Source organism: Eumetopias jubatus, unplaced genomic scaffold (assembly GCF_037043125.1).
Source record: "Eumetopias jubatus isolate StellerSeaLion01/CBP00866 unplaced genomic scaffold, mEumJub1_p1.0 scaffold_9, whole genome shotgun sequence".
Classification (NCBI taxonomy): domain Eukaryota; kingdom Metazoa; phylum Chordata; class Mammalia; order Carnivora; family Otariidae; genus Eumetopias; species Eumetopias jubatus.
This window is the reverse complement of record NW_028274815.1, coordinates 140,297,751-140,317,666: the sequence shown is the minus strand read 5'-3', so window position 1 is coordinate 140,317,666 and position 19,916 is coordinate 140,297,751. Positions and strand designations below refer to the sequence as shown.

Here is a 19,916-nt window from a genome sequence, read left to right as displayed (position 1 = left end):
CTGCCCCGTGTGGTTCTGGGGATCAGCCTCTGTTTTTCTGGGAGTGCCTATTGATAGTTAGAAATTTCTCCCAGTTCCATCTGAAAACATCTGTGTGCATGGCAATTTCCAGGGCTCTGGGCTTGTGGAAACATCACATGTTATGGTAGTGAAGAGGTTCCTGTAGCCCTGCTGTGAGCTGACCCCACACAGGCCCCCAGGTGTGGGGGCTTTTCCTGTTGTTTATGGTGTAGAGCGGGAGGGGTCCAGGAGAGTGTCCCAGAACCTCAGTCCGGCCTCTCCAAGTGTAGCCGTTGACTGGTAGCCCCCAAAAGGTATGTTCCTAATGCCTGGAGCCTGTGGGTGTGAACTTTTAAGGAAAAAGATCTTTGTAGATGTGACTGAAATAGGGACCTCGATATGAGATTGCCTTGGGTTCCCCGGGGGGGGGCCTACGTGGTGTCTCAAGTATCCTTATAAGGGACACGCAGGGCAGAGACAGAGAGGAAATGCCACCTGAGGGCAGAGGTGGAAGGACACGGCCACAAGCCCAGGGCCTTGCAGCCATGAGAGCTGGAAGTCCAGGCTGGATGCCCCTGGAGCTCCGGAGGGAGCACGACCCTACCGACACCTTGATTTTGGACTTCCAGCCTCCGGGGCTGTGTGGGAATAAATTTCTGCTGTTTCACACCCTCAAGTTGGTAGTAAATTATTACAGCTGCATAGCAAGTGAATACACAGGTTTACTCAGGAGGAAAAGGAAAGCACACACGTGGTCTTGGGCTGAAGAGCTGTGGCGTCCCCCAGCTCCCCACCTGGAGACTGCCCCCAGGAAGAAACAGCCCCACACACATTGCAGCGTCTGGCTCTCACCCCTGGAAGTCAGGGGCACCCCCCCACCGCTGTCCTAACCGCCCCCCCCGCAGCCCCCAGCGACAGGCAGCGGTGACATCCCGGCCTCGTTCTGATGACTGATTCCTTCGGGTGGGTGTCAGGCTCCTGTCTACCCCCCAGCCCCTCACCACTTGCACAGGCTGGAGGAGGCACCTGGGGACAGCCCATCTCTGTGTTTTGGTTATGGCCATAACCACTTTCCGGTTATGGCCGGAAATCCGACAGGGGTGAGGCAGGTGGGGCTCTGACTGCTGTCTTCTCCGGGAGTCCATGCAGAAGGAGACTTGGCACTGCTCAGCTTTCCAGATCCATGATGCTCAGCCAGCAGCACATGGAGTGAGGAGCGAAATCTCACCGCCCCGAGGGGGCTGGGCCCCAGCACTGCACAGTGCTGCCCACCGCATGACCCGGCCCCGTCACAGCATTCTTATCTACGAGGCGGGTGACTCTGCACCCTGGGGGTCCCACTGCCTGCCACAGCAGCATGTACCCTACTGTGGCAGGTGCATGCCGTGGATCCTGTGCAGACCCCACACGTCAGAGCTTACCGTCCCAGTTGCTCTGGCCGACCCCCCTCACCCCCCCGCCACGGACTGGGCTTCCAGAACAGGCGCTGGCCGCCAGCTCTGATACTCCGTGGCCCCCGCAGGAGGGGGCTGGCCTAATTCCATCCTCGACTGGCGTCTGATCCCGGGAGGAAGAGCCGACAGGCGCCATGACTGGTTTCACTTGCTGTGATATTTTCCGTGTTTGTGCACAGTGTCGTGTGCATCACGACCTGACTCCTACAGACACCTGAGTGATACTCCATCGTATGCATAGACCACACTTTTATGTTGGGACACTCAGGCTGTTTCCTCTCTGGGCTCTTAGGAATGACATGTCTACAAACAGGGTGCACAAGCTCTCCCCTGGCTGTGCCGTTTCTTCTGGGCATGTCCTGGAATTGCTGGTTCCTATGGTAACTGTATGGTCGGCCTTTCAAAGAGCTTGCCAGACGGTTTTCCACGGTGGCTGTGCCCATTCGCATCCCGCGCAGCACGTGGAAGGATGGATTCCAGCCACCCCAGTGGGTGTGAAATGGTGTCTCCTGTGGTTTTGACTTCCATTTCCATTTCCAGGTGCTTGCTGGGAACTATAGATACTTCGTCAGCCTCCTGTGTGGGCCTTGGGCTGTCCCATCTCCTGTCTGTGGACGGGACAGTGTCAGCCATTGCCCACACATGGGTGCAGATGGGAGAATGTATCCGGGAGAGATATTCCGGGAAGCCAACGAACCAAGGGCTCACACGCTGTCAGCTGGTGACCAGATCTGCCATCCCGCCCCCCAGGAGCATACATCACACTTTCCTTTTGATAAAATCAAGCCCACATTTTATAGCAGTGAGGACGGTCCTAGGAGACATTTGTCCATGTCTGGAAACATTTTTGATTGTCATGACCAGTGGGATGCCATGGTATCTAGCGGGAAGAGCCCAGGGATGCTGCTGGAGCCCCATAGTGTCCAGGCCCCCCAGAGCACAGAGTCCTTGTCCCCTCATGCCTGTGATGCTGATTTTGAGTCCCCATTGCATGTAATATTTTCCCACCTATTCTTTTCGCTGAATAATCTTTTATGAACATCTTCCTAGGAAGTCCTTTCATTCAGGGTGTTCTAAAGGTCAAGACTTGCAAAGAAGATCAAAGACCTTGGGTGGTGAGTCCATGTTTCCCATATGCATGGTCTTGTCACCATGGTGCCCCCACCCTGCCCAAAGCCTGATGAATCATCCCATCAGGAACTGGACTTCACATGGGAGGGGGTGCTTCTAGGGTCCCTTCTGCTCGCCTAGCCCAGCCCCACTAAGGCTGTCTGAGTGATTTCCAGGGACCGCCCTGGGCCCCAATCTTGCAAGCCCCTTCCCTCCTTCCCATCAGCAAACACCCCCCCCCCCCAGTCTGAGAACACTCCCACTTCCACCAAACCTTTCCTCCCAACCTTTTCTATTTATGGGGTCTGAGAGCTGCACCCCTCATTAGAACCTGGGTTAGAGATCTGGTGTGGCTTCCTCTCTAATTCGCTAGAGACTCTAGAACTTGACCTTGCTCTTCTGTTAAGTGGGCTGTGGGACTGTTAACCAATATCATGTAGGTGAAAATTCTCAGTGGCTTATACATGCCCTGAGTGGGGTCAGGAATTGAGGTCACCATGGGAAACTGATTTCAGTTCGCTCTCCGTGAAGGGGCTGGCAACAATGGGATGCTCAGAGCTCCTAGGAGCCTGTGCAGTGAGCATGCTGCAGATGCCCCTTGGCCCGGTGGAGCTGCTCAGCCAGGGAAACCATCACCAAGGGGCTCGGACCCTCTGGCCCTGTACTGCTGGAGCCAAGAGCAATGGCCCAAGGCTGAAGTGTCACCTGCTGTGCCACCCTGGAGGAGGACTCTCATCCCCACACCCCTCTGTGCTCTACTCAAGGACTGCCTCCTGGCTTCCAGCATAGGATTCACTTCCTGAGGACCGGCTGGATCAAGGGCTCACACTGATCAAGAACACCAGTGGCCCCCTATGACTGGAGGATAAAACGCAACCCAGACTGTGTGCAAAGCGCCTGCAGCCCACCTCACCTGCCTCCCTTCTCCATCTGCCGCGGACCCGCTCAGCCCCACCTCCACACCTTGGCATAGCAGGGCTGTCCCCCAGTCCTCCCTCCAACGCACATGACCTATGCCTCAAGGTTGCCTGCAATGCTGGGGGCTCCCCAGGGTCTCCCCCCCTCAGGCCTGACCCTGCCCTGCCCCAGACACAGGTGGAGAGGACTTGGCCCCCAGGTCTCCCCACACTCTCTGGGCAGGTGAGCTCTTGGTAGACTATCCCCCCCCTCCTCAAACCTGGGAGGGGACCTTTGAGTTGTGAGCCCTGTCCAGGATCCTGGGGGATGGGGTGCGCCTGGGGCTCCGCGAGAGAGGAGGTTGATGGGGGCAGACGCAGGAGGTGCCTAGTGGGGGGGGGTGGGCAGGAGGGTTACTGCTTTTGCCGGACCTGTCTGGGGCAGGCTCGTAGTGCTTGGATTCTGTACTCCTGAGGAGCCGCGCCATCGCCGCTTTAAGAAGGGGTCTCGCGCCCCTCCCCAACTGGCGCGAAGGACCCCCCCGCCCTGGGAAGGAGGGAGAGGCGGAGCAGCTGTTACTTGGAGGGGCGGAGCTGGGCCGGGGGTGGGGGTGGGGGGGCGCCCGGGGCTGAGGGGCGGGGGACTGCGGGGTGGGACCTGGCTGGCGGCTGTCGGGAGCCTGTGGGGCGGGGTCGGGGACCGCCTCGGGGTGGGGCCTCGCGGAGCCGGCCGAGAATGGGCGGCGGCGGGCCGAGGCGCCCAGCGCCCCGCGCGCGCGGGTGGCTTGGGGTCCAGACTGGCGGAGGCGGCGTCCGGGGACGGCGCGGACCCCATGGGCTGCTGCTCCGGCCGCTGCGAGCTCATCTTCCTCTGCACTTTCCAGCTGGTGAGTGGCGACCCCTCCTCAGGTCCCGCGGTCCCAGCGCTCGGGGTGGGGGTGGGTTCCCGCTGGCGACGGTTCGGGCCCGCGGGCTTCTGGGGCCGAAGTTCGCCGCCGTCTGGGAAGGGTAGGGAGCCAGCGTCCTGCGCGCGACCCCGATGGCCCCTCCGGTCGACCTCGAGTGCCCCGCTGGGTGTGTGTGCTTGTGGGGAAGGGGGGCAGCCGCGGGGGACCCGAGCGGCGGGGACAGGTGCCGGGAGGAACAGATGACTTTGGGCGGGGCTCCTGGACCCTGCTGTCGCCGGCGCGTCGGGCGAGGCGCGTCCTTGGGCGCAGGGGGAGCCCGGCCCGCGCACGAGTCGGTAGTCGGTCGCGTTCGCGCAGGGGCGCTGCTGCGCGCGGCGTCCGCGAGTGTCGGAAGGCGCGTGTGGCCCCGAATGTGCGCGCAGGGACCGTGTGCCAGTGTGTGTGCGCGCGTTCCCTTTACAAAGCCAGCGCCAGGCACTTGGGTGAGCGGCGGCCGCCCATTTCTAAAGCCTGACAGCCTGGGGGTGTGGGTGTGCTTGTGAGTTTGCGAGTACGTGTGTGTGTCAGGGATGTGTGAGCGCGGCCTTGTCTGCCCTTGATGCCTCCCAAGGGGGAGGATGTGGCCCCCTCGCCCCTTCCCTGTCCTGGAGAGGTGCGAGGAGAGAAGAGGTGTGATCTGGTGCCCAGAGTTGCACTTGGGCACCTTTTGTGTTGGGGATTAGCTGGTCCTCCGGATCCAGAGCTTTGTCAGAGAATGTGGGCATCCCTGGGCCAAGTTTCCGTTTTGCCCTCGGAGCTCCAGGCCGCCTGGTCAGTCCCATTACCAGAGCCTGAGGCCCTGGGTGGGGGTGGGGAAGTGCTAAACTGAGGTCCCTGGCCATAGGCCTGGGGAGGAGATGCTGGTGAGCCCTGGGATCTCCCATCTTAAAAAGGAAATGCTGCTTTGTTGAGGTCAGGCTGGGTGGGCTTCTGGCTCAGCCAGGCAGGGGGCTTCCTTCTCTGGAAGCTTGAAGGCTCATGGAGGATGAAGTTTTAAGCAGAAAGCCCTCCCACACACAGGGCATCCAGTCCTTTGCCTGTCCACTGCAGGGGGGTGAGGGTTGCGCACAGAGTTGGCAGGGGCCTGAGATACCAGGTTGGTGTGTCCCATGTGGAGGAAGGAAGGAGTGGCCAGAGGCTCCCTGTGGGTGCACACTCACTGCTTTGGAAGCCTGAGGGGGTGGGGGTGATGGGAGGATGGGGGAGGTGGACATCTACAGGGTTTGTGCTGGACAGATAAGGCCGGGAGATAGCTCTGGGCTTCGCAAAAGGCTAGAGCCCAAGGACTACTCCACCAGCAGCAGGGAGCTACCTCCATCTTGGGGCAGAGGTGTCCCCCACTCTGTTTCGGTAGGAGGCTCCTGGGGGTGGGGTGGGGGAGCAGGAGAGGGGAAGGAAAGGTCTATGCGGTGAAGGACGGCGAGGAGCCCAGGCTGATTAGGAGGTCAGCAGTCTGGTCATGTCTGGACATCATGAAGCAGAGTGGCCTTCGGGGGTTAGTGTGACTTTGGTTTCCATGTGTTGAGTTTGGTGTGTGGGATGTAGTCAGGATTGACTTGTGACCTGGGGCTCCGGGCAGCAGAAATAGATGTACTGGGTGAGGGATGTGGCCTCGGGGCTTGGAAGGCTCAGGTAGGGTCATTTGCCTGTTTCACCTCCACAGTGGAGGGGACGGTGCACGGAGGGTACCCCCACAGGTCCTGGAGAAGTTACCTGCCACCAAGGGCAGCAGGACGCAGGGCTTTTTGAAGACTTTGGGTCTCAGCCAGGCAAGTTCTAGGGCCGGGGCAGAGCTGTGTCCCCACTTGGCCAGCCGGGCCCCAGCTGAAGAGCAGCGGAGAGCCATGAAAGGCCCTTTGTCCTGGCCACCCCTGTGCTTCCTCTGCTGGGGGGAGGGGAGGCAGAAGGAAGAGCTCTGACGCCACCCATTGCTCTGGTCACCACATGTGGGGTGGGGGCGTCGTGAGGGAGTCCTGTGGTTTTTCTTTTCTCTTTTTGACAAGCGTGAGAGTTTTCTCGTTACCAAGCTAGTGGACAAAGGCCTGAGCACGTCTTCTGTGAGCCTTCTCCCTGGAGAATAGCGTGAGCTTTGCCCGCTCTGAGCCAGCCGGAGCACACCGTGGCGGCTTCCCAGGCCGTGCCCACCATGCGGACGAGAGGGAAGTCACGCGGTTTAGGGCGGGCGGCCACTAGAGCTGAGTCACTCATCTTTTCCCTGCCTCGAGAATGTGGCCACCGTGCCACACGGCACCATGGAATGCTAGGCCTTTTGGTGCGTGGCTCAGAAACGAAAAGGCCCCCACCTGTGCTGGACACGTGCGCAAGCTGTAGGGTCTGTTGGGAGCACAGCTGGTAGCAGGGACGTACCTCCAGTCCGGGCACGAGCCTGGACCTTGGAGAACAGGGCCAGCATGACACGGTGCGGGGGCTGGGGGAGCTGGGAGGGGAACCGCGTCTCCCCCGCGTGCGTGGCACTGGTGGGGGGTGCTGGGACAGGGCATATACCCCAGCCCCTCGGTTAGGGTCACCTGGGCCAGAGAGGACTGGGGCTCAGAACATAATTTCGTTCAGTTGAGAACAGATGGTGCCGGCCAGCCGTGCCCGTGAAGGCTGTGATGTGCACGCACATGTGTGTGCATGTCTGCGTGTACATGTGTGTGCATGTCTCTTTTTCCTTGCCCCCAGGGCCCCGCATCACAGCGTAGGCCCTTCATGCTTGGGACCCCCCCCCACCTCCAGAGCTTTGCCCCTCGTACCAGTCCCTCCACTCACCCCTCTCCACCCACCACACCCATCTGAGCCTGGCCAGGCTTCCCCTGCCCACCCAGTCCCCGACCCCTCAGGCCCAGGGTCGTGGGGCTGGCCAAGAGCTCAGGTCCGAGTCCCCCACCCTCGGCTGTCCGGTCAGGCTGGGCTGGGCTCTCATGAGGCAGGGGAGGCAGGATCTCTGCCCTCAGGCGCCTGTCTCTTCCCCCCCCACCCCCCACCCCCGCCCCAGTCGGTGTAACTGAGGAAGTTCTGCTACTCCACCGGCACTGGGACCCAAGCCGGGTGGGGGCTGCGGCCCCCTGGCCCGTGATGGGGCACATGGAGGGCTGGGCGGTGGGCTGGTGCAGGGCAACCTCTGGTGAGCCAGGAGATGGGGGTCCTGGGGAGGGGGCTTCATGTCTGCTTGTCCTTGTCCCCTGAAAACAGCTCGGTGCTATGGTCTCCAGTCTGTACCGTGACTCAGAGCCCTACTGCGCGCTTCCTTCCATGCGGGAGCTCTGGTGCCTCTTCCTGTGGGGTCCTTGCCTGGGATAATTCCTTTTTCTGTTTTTAAGATTTACTTATTTATTTGAGAGAGAGAGAACGTGAGCAAGGGGAGGGGCAGAGGGGGAGGGAGACAGAGTCTCCAGCAGACCCCCGCTGAGCGCAGAGCCCGACGCAGGGCTCGATCCCAGGACTCTGAGACCATGACCTGAGCCGAAACCGAGAGTCGGCTGCTCAAGAACTGAGCCACGCAGGCGCTTCTACTTGGATAATTCTTTCACTCTGACTTGGCCTTTGTCAGCGGTGACCCTGTCTTGGTTCAGGTGGTGGGAGCAGGAGGCCCTGAGCCTGAAGCTTTCTTTCGTTCCCATTTTGTGGTGCTGTGAGGTGGGCCCCAGCTCCCGTCCGGGTGAGGCTGCGGTGAGGATGCCCGGGCTGATGCTCTTCTCGGTGAGACTCAAGCAGTTCTGTGCTGAGCTTTTGTTTTCAAGCTCTAGCGTCCAGAGGGGCACGCGGATCCAGATGCTCTTTCCTGATGGGGTCGATGAGTCTCCGTCACAGCAGAGGTGGCCCTCTGAGTGGGTGCCGGGCTGGTTGGGTCCTGCGCCCCATGCCCCGTCCTGGCCAGTGTGGATGTCCCAGGGCAGCTTCTCTGTCCTTCTGACCCAGCCTTGAACTGAAGCCAGGACATCCTGCCTCGTGGAAGGTGGTGGCTATGCCCCTGGCCTCTGAGACCGGGACTGGCTGCCCCCGAGTGACCTGGAGATCCTGGGGGGCCTCTAAGAGCGAGAGGTGCAGCACACCGAGGGCCGGTGCTGCTCCACAGACCTGGGAAGGCTGGGAGGAGGTGGACTCCCCCTCAAGCCGGCTCGGGGGGCAGGGAAGGGGGCTGGAGCTTTGCTGGAGGAAGGGGCTTAAAGCCCATGAGCCGTGCACGCGGGGAGTGGCGCGCACACACATATGTGCGTGCTGGGGGAGTGGGGGTGGGCATGGGGGCCCCACGTTTTTTGAAAAGATCAGTGCAGGCTTTGGGAGCCAGTGAAGCGTGAGCGTTTTCTCTGTCCTGAACTGAAAAGAAGGCTACGGGAAGGGTGGGAGGCAGGAGGCCAGGCAGCAGCTGGTGAGCAGACTGTGCCCCCGGGGCTGCTTTCTCTGCAGAGGAAGGACGGCTTGGAGGCCCTGGTGAGTGTCCCTCCCTCAACTGCGGGCTCGTGCCAGGGATGGATGCCCTGGGAGGGGACAGACAGACAGACTTGCCTGAACACACCATGGCAACCCTGACAGCAGAGTCCACGTGGTGAAGGTGGCTGTCCCCCGGGTCTGTGCGCGGCGCGTCCACGGCCCTGAGTCAACCCTCCTCCCCCGTTCCTGACCTGTTAGTGCCCTCTGACCTCCATCCCCTTCCTGGGGGGCCACCAGGCAGGAACACCCCTAGCCCCGGGGATGTCCCCTGGGGTCCACAACTCTGGGCACAGAGGACACAGGGCGTGGTCAGGGAGGTCACAGTCAGACAGCATCAGACGGGGTGGATGGGGGCCCACAGTCTTCCCAGCAGCTGCCCGGCCCCCGCCTCTTCGCTCTGAGGGCATTCCTATGAGAGGATGGGCCAGGCCCAGGGGTCCCAGCGGCCCACTGGGGGCTCGGGCTCCGACTGAAGCCTTCTTATCCACAGTGATGGCACTGCACGCTCTTCCAGAACTTTACTGAGCATTCGAGACAGTGTTGGTAATAGACCACTCATTCTGTGCACAGCAAGCGGCGGGGGGGCGGGGCAGGGCTAGTGACCGGCTGGACCCTGGATACGCCCACTGGGCATTAAGAGCAAAGTAGGAGACAAAAGGTGGGGGTTTGGCTGGCCCTGGTTCTCCTTGGAGACCATCCGTGTCTTGGGAGACAATGCCCATCACCTCCTGGCCAAGCCACCCAGCCTCGGGGGGCTGGTCTGGAGCAACCCACCCATGGCAGGCCTGTGGGGTGGGAGGGCTGTGGCATGCAGGAAAGCGGCCCAGACTGGCATGTGCCCTGCCTGCGGGCCCACTCCCCAGTCCCCACTCCCAGCTGTCTCCCAGGATGGACCAACCTCTGCAGGGCATACTTGGAATGTCCCCTTGCCGGAGACCTCCTGAAAATAGCCACCATCCCTTTGGGACCATACACAGCGGCCAGGAGTGCCCAGGATGCACCCACGGCAGCTGTTTCCGGGGCAGGTCGGGGTCCTGTGAGGAGCCAGGGTGGAGGCAGGGCCAGGTGCTCCCGCAGGGGGGTGTAGGTGTGAAGTCCACAAAGGTCCACCCTGCCAGGCTCTCCGTCCCTCGCTGCGGTGCGGGGCAGTGTGGAGCCTGGAGGCCTGTCTGGCCGGCTCGTTCATGGTTTCAGCCCACCCAGTCTGTGGGAGGCACCCGAGGGGGGCTTGCTCGGAGGAGCTCTCCTTGAGGAGTCAGCAGGCGGCCCCCACGCAGCCCACACAGCTGAGCTAGCTCTGGGTCGGGGACTGGCTCTCCCTGTGCCAGTGGTGTGCTGGTGCACAGTGGGGCTGTAGGGGAATCGCGGAGTGCAGCCAGAAGCCCTGCCAGGATGCTGTCCCTTCACTGCCACTGTCCCTTCCAGGACACGGCCAGTCCCCTCCAACCCTTGCTGGACACGCCTTGTCTTGCACATGGACGGGAAGGTGCTGGCTTGGGTGCAGTGGATTTGGCCGTGTTTTCTCCCAGTGTATACGGTCCTGGTTTCTCCTGGTGATGGGCCAGGTCCACAGAATGCGTGAACGTGTGGGTGCGTTCTGGAGTCGTGACTGCGCTCAGAGCCAGCAGGTCTCCCCTGCAAATTGAATATCGCCTTCCTGGGGTGCCTGGCTGCCTCGGTCAGGAGAGCACGTGACTGATGCCCTCAGGGTCGTGAGCCCCTCGCTGGGTGTAGAGATCACTAACAAAACAAAGAGACAGACCTTAAAAACAATCGAGCTCCCCAGATGTCTGAGTGCCTCTGGTTGGTCCTCTGTTGGCCGTGCCTGCAGGGCTGGAGGGCGGGAATCCACCACAGTCCGTGGAGTGAGGACAGAGCCCAGTAGACGGGGAGGGTGCTGACCTGAAGGCCGCAGAGCCTCAGCGTCCACTTCCTGCCGAGAGTGCCCCAGAACCACGTGACTTGGTCTCAGGCGTCCTGCCCTGGGTTGGTGGTTGGGCCTGCAACCCCGTGAGACAGAGCGGCCCAGTGTTCCCATGCTTGGGATGAGGGAGTCCAGGATGGAGGGGACGGTGCTTGCCCAAAGAGGGCATTTTAAGGCAGAAGGGACACCCCAAGGTGAGGCTTGGGGGCCAGATCCATTTGGAGATTTTTGTTGGAAGGCCCAAGACCATAGCAGATGCTGGGTGGTGGTGATTGGGTCGGAGAGGCAGGCCCGGGAGCGCCCTCGGGGGCCTGCTGCCCCTCCACTGCCCACTACCCCTAGGTCACTGCCTTGGAGCGGCAGGTGTTCGACTTTCTGGGCTATCAGTGGGCACCCATTCTGGCCACCTTTGTCCACATCGCCATGGTCATCCTGGGGCTCTTCGGCACCATCCAGTACTGGCCTCACTACATTGTGGTGCTGCGTTCATTGTGCTCCGGCAACCCTCCCACGGGCAGGTGGGGCGGGATGACCAGCAGGGGGCCTCGGGCGGTATAGTGTCCTACAAACCACCAGAACATCCCAGGAAGTCCGGGGTTCAGCCACTCCACCCTGAGACCTGTCCTGGGGTGGGCTCAGGAAAATGCTCCTCCAAACAGAGCATGCTGGCTGCCAGACTTGGGGAGCAGAGTCCCCCTGGTTCAAGTCTCCTCCAAGGGTGCTGTGCAAAAGTAAAAAAAAGAGCTGAGTTCACCTTCTCCACCCCTCCCCTCTCTTAACTTTTTAGTACGCGGTGTGGGCGACCATCTGGGTCACCTGGAACGTCTTCATTATCTGCTTCTACCTGGAAGTGGGGGGACTCTTGAAGGTAAGTCGAGGGCTTGTGGCCAGGCTGCTGTGAGCATTACACACACCTGCTTGTTGGTCACTGTCTCCCCCGTGGTCTGTTCCTGGCTCTGGCCCTGGCACCCAGGACAGCCCTGGCCCGCAGGAGGGACTCAGTAAAGGTTTGGGGAAGACTAGTGATTTGATGGGTCGGCGGGGGGCGGTGGGCACTGGTGGGCAGTGGCCTTGGAGGAGGGGCCCTGGAGCCAGGGCAGTGCTGGGCAGGAGAGGCAGGGCTGGGGGCCAGGGGGCAGAGGACCAGGGCTGCGAGGGTGCAGGTGGGAACACCTTAGGGAGCCAGGCTCTTTCAAATGCTGGTGAAACCCACCGGTCTCTCCCGTGGAGGAGGGGCCCACATCCAAGCCATGGTTTGCGGGGAGTGCTGGTGGTGAACAAATCCTGAGCGGTGGTTTTGGGCACTTTGTCCGTAAGGTTTTATTTCACTGTTGCCTGAAGCTCAGAGCCAGGGACGTGGGTGGGGTTTGACTCCAGGTAGGCCACGGGGCAGACTGGCCGTTGCTTTGTGGGGCCACGCCTGGGGCAGCAGAGTAGGGAAGACAGACGTTAGTTCAAACACCTAACATGGCAGCCATGGCCAAAGCCGTGAAGGAGGGTCCGGAGCACTGTGAGAACACACCCCCAGGGTCGGACCTGGGCAGGGAGGCCTTCCTGGAGGAGGGGGTGTGAGCCGGGTAGGGGGCCAGGGCAAGCAAAGGGAGGCCTGCTTGCAGGGGAGTGGCTGAGAGGGCCTTGGGGTCCCTGCCTCCCTTGGGGGGCCCACACTGGACTGTGACGGGTGGGTGGGCAGTGTCCCTGATGCTCACCTACTCCCACCTTCACCCCCAGGACAGCGAGCTCCTGACCTTCAGCCTCTCCTGGCACCGGTCCTGGTGGCGTGAGCATGGCCCAGGCTGCCTGCGTGAGGAGCCAGAAGCTGGCCTGGGGCCCCCGGATGGACAGGCCTTGGTGCCAGGCATTGGCTGTGCCCTGGAGCACGGCCACGCTGAAGCCCTGCACAGCGCCCTGCAGATCCTGTTGGCGGTGAGTAGGGGGGGCCGGGGGAGGGGCTCACCCTGCTCTTGGGCCAGGCCTCCCGCTTTGCCTCCTCTGGGTCCCCCTCCCTGCCACTGGAACCTCAGTGGGCTGCTCTGTAAAGTGGGCTCGGAACCAGCTCCAGCCCCAGGGTGGGTGTGCGGAGGAAAGAAGGGACAGACCCACAGGCCCTGCTGGTGCTGTGGGGCGGGCCGGGGACTACAGCGGAGTTATCTGATGCCCCTGCCGGCCCTGGAGGCTCCTTCCCAACCTCCTCCAAGTCAGAACGGACACCTGATAGTGAGGGGGTGGAGACGCAGCTTGGCCGCACTGCTGTGTTGTTGGGGGGCTGTGACCCCGTGAATAAAACGACAGGATTCCCGGTCACCTCTGAACTTCAGACCGACACCGAGCAAATTTTTGCGTACGTGCATCCCATGCGGTGTTTGTGACACTCTGACACTAACATGGTGGTTCATTGTGTATCTGAAATTCAAATTTAAATGGGTGTCCTGTATTTTATCTGCAAGTCCCGAGAAGAGGAGGGATTTCATGTAGGGGCCGGGAGTGGACATGAGAGTCTGCAGGCCTCAGGAGCTGAGCCGGCGCCCAGCACCCTCTGCCCCGTCCAGGCTGGGGGAGCAGTTCTCCTGGGGACCGACTCTAGCGATAAACCTGTGGCTTCTCCAAGCCTCAGTTTCTCTTCTGCGACCCAGACAGCTAGCCCCCACCCCCCATGGAGGTCTGGGCGCCTGGCTTCTGACTCCCACGGAGGGGCTTTGGGACTAGATGGGGCAGGAGGGAGGAGGGTTGAAGCACCAACTGCGTGGGAAGCCGGGGTCCTCTGCAGAGTGCCCCCAGCTCGCCGCTGCTAGGGTCCGGGGTCTGCACTCAGCACCGAAGTGCTAAGCCTCGTGGAGCCCGTGAGGGTGTGGTGGAAGCTACTTCTACCCACGTTCACGGGCCCTGTTCTAAGGGGAGAGTCTGAAATCTGCTGCAGAGTGGCACTCGGCGTCCGTGCCTCTGGCTGGCTGCAGTTGGGGTGGGGCAGGGCATGTGGGGGATGCAGGGCACCAGCACACGGCGTGGCTGATGTCGCCCCCTCATTCTCCTGTGCCTGCCTCATGTCCCCAGCCTGTGGACGGCAAAAACCAAAGCCAGTGAGGGCGACCCGCGGGCGCGGAGCTGGACGCCCCTGTAGGAGCTGTTGGCTGTGGCTGTAACGCATTATCCTGAAACATCATGGCTTGAGACAATAAATCTGTCCGCGGGTCCGGAGTCTGGGAATGGCTTAAACGGCTGCTTCTGGCTTGAGATCATTCACGAAGCTACAGTCAGGCGGAGGCTCTGGCCACCAGAAGGCTGGAGTGGAGCTGCAGGTGCTGCTTCCAAGGAGGCCCCTGCATGTGGGCTCTCCTCAGGGCTGCTTGGGCGTCCTCACCACGGGGCGGCTCGTCCTGCAGGGCGAGCAGGTGGAGAGGGATGGGAGGTGGGGGCAGCTGCAAGGCCTGAGACCCTGTCTTGGACATCACACTCGGTCATTTCTGGAGGATCTCAGTGTTTGCACAGGTCAGCCCTGGTCAGGGTGGGAGACGGCCCCGCAGGGCGTGAGCTCCGGGGAGGCCCACCAGGACGGCCTGGGAGCTTCTGCAGGAGCACTGACTCTCCCTGCTGTTGGTTCGCTGCTGGGACAAGGCAGATGGGGCCCAGAGTCCCATCTTCCACCAAGGCCCAACGTCTCTGGATTTGAGCCCTGGGGAGACTCTTTCTCCCCACCATCTCCCCCAGAGAGATAAGGACCCATCTGAAGAAGAGGAAGATGGAGGCCCATAGTCTGACTTGAGATCAGACAGCTGGCTGCAAGGAGCTTGAAAACCCAGATGAGGCCGTGGGGGGGGGTAGGGGGGTGACAAGCCCTGTTCGGGGTGGGGCACCTGCAACGTGCCCTCCTTTGGGGCTTGGGTGGCTATGGACACAGCTGTCTGGTCAGCAGAGCCCAGGCTGGCCTTGACTGTGAGCATGTGGCCTCTGTATTCCAGAAAGCATGGCCCCGTCGCCAGGCCCCTCAAAGCCAGGGCCCAGGAAACCCGCTATGGGCTGCAGCCCCTTCCTCTCTCTCAAAGCCTCCAGGAGCATCCCCTGGAGGCTGTTCCAGGGCCCAGACGTGATGGGTGTCCCTCCTCCAGTGCCACCTTCAGTGGGCTGCGTCCCCGGTGGGTCTGGAGCTTGTCCTGAGCTCACACACCCCAGAGGCAGAGCCTGTTACAGGGATGCTGTCTGCCCTGGGGTACTTCTCAGCCGGGGGTCTTGCAGGGAGCTCGTCCTTTCCTGGGCAGCTGGGGGGTGGGGAGCCTTATCCATGGATGCATGTGTGAGACAACAAGACTGGATGTGAGTCACAGGGGCAGAGATCAGGGATCATGGAAGGAGCATGAAGAAACACACTGTGGACTCAGAGGGGGTCAGACAGCCGGGAGGGCCCCAGAGAAAGGGGAGGTCGGGGAGCATCTCCGAAGGCCGGCCGTGCAGCCCTGCATAGGCGCTTTCCCTGTGTGGCGAAGGGAGAGGCTCTGGGAGGAGCTGAGCCGGCGCCTGCGGGGCCCCCGGAGCCGGAGTCTGTGCTGCGCTCCTCCCTGAATGGGATGCCGGCTGCTCCATGCTGGTGCTGGTACTGGAGGAGAGTTCTCCGCGTCGGTGGGAGTGACAGAGCTGCTGTGTTGCTATCATCCTTCACCTGCAGGGATGGACGTTCCCCTTGTGAAATACGAGTTTCTAAATACTGGTCAGCTGCTACGTGCTTGGCCTCGCAGGAGCCAGCCCTCTGATGATTGTTTTGGAGGGCTTGGAGAGGCAAGCCCTTAGCTGGCTGGCCTGAAGTCTGGCTGGCAGGGAGAGAACCAGCCAAAGGAGGCAGAGAGCCCAGTGCTGGTGGAGCGGGGTCTGCAGGTACTGCGGGCCTCTGGGAGCTCCGGGGAGGAGCTGGCGGTGGAGCACGGACGACAGGAGGTGGGAAGGCAGAGGTGTGGCCATGGGGTGACTTCCCGCAGGACCCTGTGAGAAAAGAGCCCTGGGGTGGGAGCAGGTTTCAGCACCACGGCCAGCTCCGGCCCTGGGCCCTTCCCGGGAGGAGCGCCAGGTACCGAGGCCGGCCCAGCCGCACAGCAGTGCCCGGAAGGCTGTTTGGGAGGAGACCGGCTTGTCTGAGTCAGCATAGAGCAGGCCCACTATCTGCTGCCTAGAAGGATGGGGGCTTCCAGAGCAGGGCACAGCACCTTGTCTCCTCCCTCCTGGCACTGAGGGGGACTGTTGGGCCTGATCTGTGCATGAAGAAACAAGACCCAGAGCTCACGTGAACCTCTCAGGTCTCACCGCTGCCGGTGGAGGGCTGGCCACGCCCAGGAAGGCTGCTGGAAACTCTGTCCTTCCCGAGGCCCGTGCTGCTGGCCACCTTCCTTCCCCGTCTACCATTTCTCACCCCATCATGGACTGTGCTAGTCTCAGACAGACCCCACCACCCTCTCCCAGAAGATCTGCTGTGTCTTCTCCATAGCAGGCACCCCTGTGAAACATCTTTTCTCTTTGTCCCCCTGACCAGTCAGGATCCCAGCAAGACCGAGATGGTGCACTTAGGTAAGGTCAATTCCCGGGGGCTGGTGAAGGGGCTGTTCTAAGTGTGGGTGCCACACCAGGGACCACACAGGGTATCCCACTCCCTTGGGTGCATAGCCACTGAGCTGTTGCCCCTCTGGCCTGCAGGGGTGTGGGGAGGAGTTACATCCAGGCAGAGCTCTTTGGAGCTGTCCCCCTGCCCCTGGGAGGCAGCCTTGCAGAGAAAGGACCGAGGGATCCACGCTTTGCTTCTCTCCTTCCCCTCTACTGCTGGGCTCCCCGTTGGCGAACCCAAGCAGGAGGACACTGGAGTCTGGACACCATCCACACCACAAAGGGTGGAGAATGTGGAGGAGGGTCAGGTGGAGCACCTCCAAGCCACCACCATCAGACTCTTGCTCCAAGCTGCATCCTTGGGGTGGAGACCATTGCTTGGTATGGGAGATGCTCAGATGCCCGACAGCATGACCATACCATCATCGGCCACCTCGCAGCTTCCCAGCATCTGTGGAGGAGGCTGACTTTGCTTCCCTGGGCAGAACCTCCCAGATGAGCAGGGACTGCCGGCCCCTTCCAAGACCCTATGAACACATGGGGCTGTGGGCCTTTCATGGGAACCTCTAGCTGCCCTGTGGCATTGAGATGCGTTTTGCTGTCAAGTTATAAACAAGCAGTTCTGCTCAGGGACCACTCTGTGCTCTGGCTGTGAGTCAGGGCTGGTCCTCTCATTCTCATTTAAGGGGGATGCAGTTCCCTGATGGCGGTGAATGCCACACTTGGGAGGTGCTCACCCTTGGTTAGCGTTGCCTGGGCCCCACGAGGGCAGAGAGACTGGACCACGGGCAGTGCCAGAGCCCTTTCTCCCACAGTGGCCCTGGTGCCTGGGTGTCCATGGGGCACCTAATGCCTGCCTGCCCTCTCCCCTGAAGTCTGAGCGTCCTCTGAGCCTGGCTGGGGAGCCTCTGCCCAATCAAGCCCCTGACTCCCTTGGGACAGCAGCCAGCCCTGTCCACTCTGCCCAGAACTGCCCACTGAGCTGGGTCCTTGGCACTTTCAGCCGAACCATCCAGCTTGGCTGGCTCCAACTTCTCCAGCAGGGCTGCGTATGGGCGCCCCCTCCCCAAGGAGGAGAAAGCTGGTGGTTGGCTGCTTATGGCAAAAGGCCTCGGGGATGATGGCCGGGCTGGAACTGGGGGGGTGGGTTCAGTTTGGGGGTCCATCAGCTGTGGTCGTGTCTCTGAGGGCTTCTCTCTGCACCTCAGCCTCATCTTGCTGACTCGTCCATTGGCCAGCCCTTACCCCGCTCACCCTCATCCCTGCAGTGCCCCCCACAGAGGAAGTCAGACGCCGCCTGGGACATCAAAGCTAGAGAAGTTGCACAGATCCGCTCTCCTTGTCCATTTTACAGACAAGGAAATAGGCCTAGGAGGGGCTGTGGCCTCGTGGTCCGGACACTGGGGCTTCTGTCCCCCACACCTCGAGCTTGCCTCGTCTTGACCTCTTGGTGTCTTTCAGCTCGTGGACTTCGTCTATGCCTGCCACGTGGTCAGCGTTTTCACCGAGGAGGACAGCTGTGAGTATGCGGCTGCCGGGCTCCCACAACAGCCTCTTGGTGGCCTGGCCTGGACCCTCCAGGCGGTGGCAGGGCGGGTGGGGGGGGAGCAGAAGGCGCAGAAGGCTCGCGGTGACTCTGGCCATTCTCCTGGCCTGTCATTGCAAAAGTTGAGACCTCGCCTCTTAGATGGATCCCCCTGCCCTCAGCGGTCCTTGCCTGAGCAGAGGGGGTGGGGGGCCCAGCCACCTGAGAAGAGATGAGGAGGGGCCCCGGGCTGTGGGCATCAGGGGTCAGCTCATACCAAGCCCCCAGGTCCAAGGGCTCCTGTGCTGCAGAGCTGGTCCCCCACAGCCCCCACAGCAGCTGCAGGTGGAAGGTTGAACCCTCAGACCTGCAGAGGGATGGGCCCCTCAGCCTCTCCGCAGCTGAGATCGGGCCCTACTGGCTGTGGTGTCCCTATCAGGTATTCAGTGCCCGCTGGACCCATCAGAGCAGTATTTTTGCTTCCTGCTCAGAGAGGGGGGGCCCCCTTGACGTTCCTCTGATTTGTAACTCCAATGCTCAGGCACCCTTGTGGGCCCCGACTGCCCCTGGCTCTGACGTAGTTTCCTGGGAAGACTCTGCAGAGGACAAAGCTGGTGTGCATGGGGACTGGGTGCACCCAGGGGGCCTTGGCTCCCATGGGCAGAACCTTCCTTGGGGTCAGAACGGGGATCCAGATCTTCTGTTCCCAGGAGTCAGGTGGCTGTGGGGCTGGCGGTCCATGTGTCCAAATGGCATCCTATTCTGGGAGACCAGACTTGCTCTGGACCAGCCCCCAGATCCCCCAGCTGTCATGCTGTGACCCCCAAACCATCATTCAGACCACTGCTGGCTGGGAGAGAACCAGAGGGGATTCACGTGTCGGTTACATTAAAATGTTTTGGGATGGGAGCCAGCCCTGCGGGTTCGGAAGTGCATTAGCTCTGCCCAGCAAGCCCAGCTACCCACTGGCTGCCCAGCACAGCTTCAAGGGGCAGGTGGCTGATGCTGGTGGAAGTGGTGGGGGCATGGTTGGGTCACAGTGAAGCTCTCTGAAGCCCCAAGGACCCAGGCCATCGCCGCAGACCACCTCCCCCTGCTGAGCTCGTCAGTGTCCACTGGGACGTTTTACCAGGGGAGTCACAGTGTCGCTCCTCCAGAGGGACGTGGCCCGGTGTGGGCCGGGCCTGGGGCAGTGCCTGCCCTCCCCCGGGGCCCCCAGGCTCGCCCCCGCCTCTGCCATCACCACACCAGGGTTCTGCCATCTTTTCCATTGTTTGGGTCTTGTTTTATTTGGGTCTTGATTTCTTTCAGTTGATTTTTCATTGACCCATTTCCTCTCTACCATGTCAATGAAAAGGCTTCCAACCTCTTGTTCAAGCAGGCGTACTTGAATGTATGGCCAACAGAGCCTGCCCCTGGCCGGGCCTAGCCGGTTGGGTTCGCACAGCCGTGAGGCTTCTCTCCTTGTGGATGCCTCACCAGCCATCCGTCTGTCCATCCATCCCTCCATCCATCATCTGTTCGTCTACCTGTGCCAGCTCTGGGCTGGGTATGGAGGTGTCAAGGCTCTGGGGCTTGGCCCCCACCCCCTGGAGCTCCAAGCCCAGCAGAGTCTATGGAGTTGGGTCTAGGACGGTTTTGTGCCAGGGGGCTGGGGGAGCGGTCATGGAGAGGCCACGTCCCAGGAGGGCAATGTGGCTGTTCTCTAAGGGTCTTACTGCAGCAGGAAATTTAGGGTGTTGGTTTCTTTGGAGAATCAGTCTTCTTTCCTCTTAAAAAGCAGTGTCCAGGACCCTGCACCCTCCCAGGCTCAGGGTAGGGGTACCTGAGCCGCTGTCCACCTACTCTCAAGCAGCCTTTGCCAGGTCCCCCACATAATCCTGAAATTTGGGGTCCAAGAGCCAGCTGGGGGTCCTTCTCTCCATAGAGCTGGACTTGCTCCATCCCACGCCGGCTCTTGGACACAATCCTGCCCTTCAAGGTGACACCTGTGGCGGAGGACCCCGGCCCTCTTGGCAGCCGCACCCCTTCTGCCCTATAAGTGAA

The 19,916-nt window shown here is 61.4% G+C and overlaps 1 protein-coding gene across 1 annotated transcript; it reads left to right on the top strand.

Annotated features, from left to right (window-relative positions):
- Positions 1 to 4,293: 4,293 nt before the first annotated feature.
- NKAIN4 (sodium/potassium transporting ATPase interacting 4) lies at positions 4,294 to 19,299 on the top strand. The gene is given in 6 exon segments (XM_028091203.2): positions 4,294 to 4,347; positions 11,108 to 11,242; positions 11,553 to 11,633; positions 12,497 to 12,691; positions 17,807 to 17,868; positions 19,182 to 19,299. Coding segments are annotated over 6 exon segments (645 nt in total).
- The last annotated feature ends 617 nt before the right edge of the window (positions 19,300 to 19,916 follow it).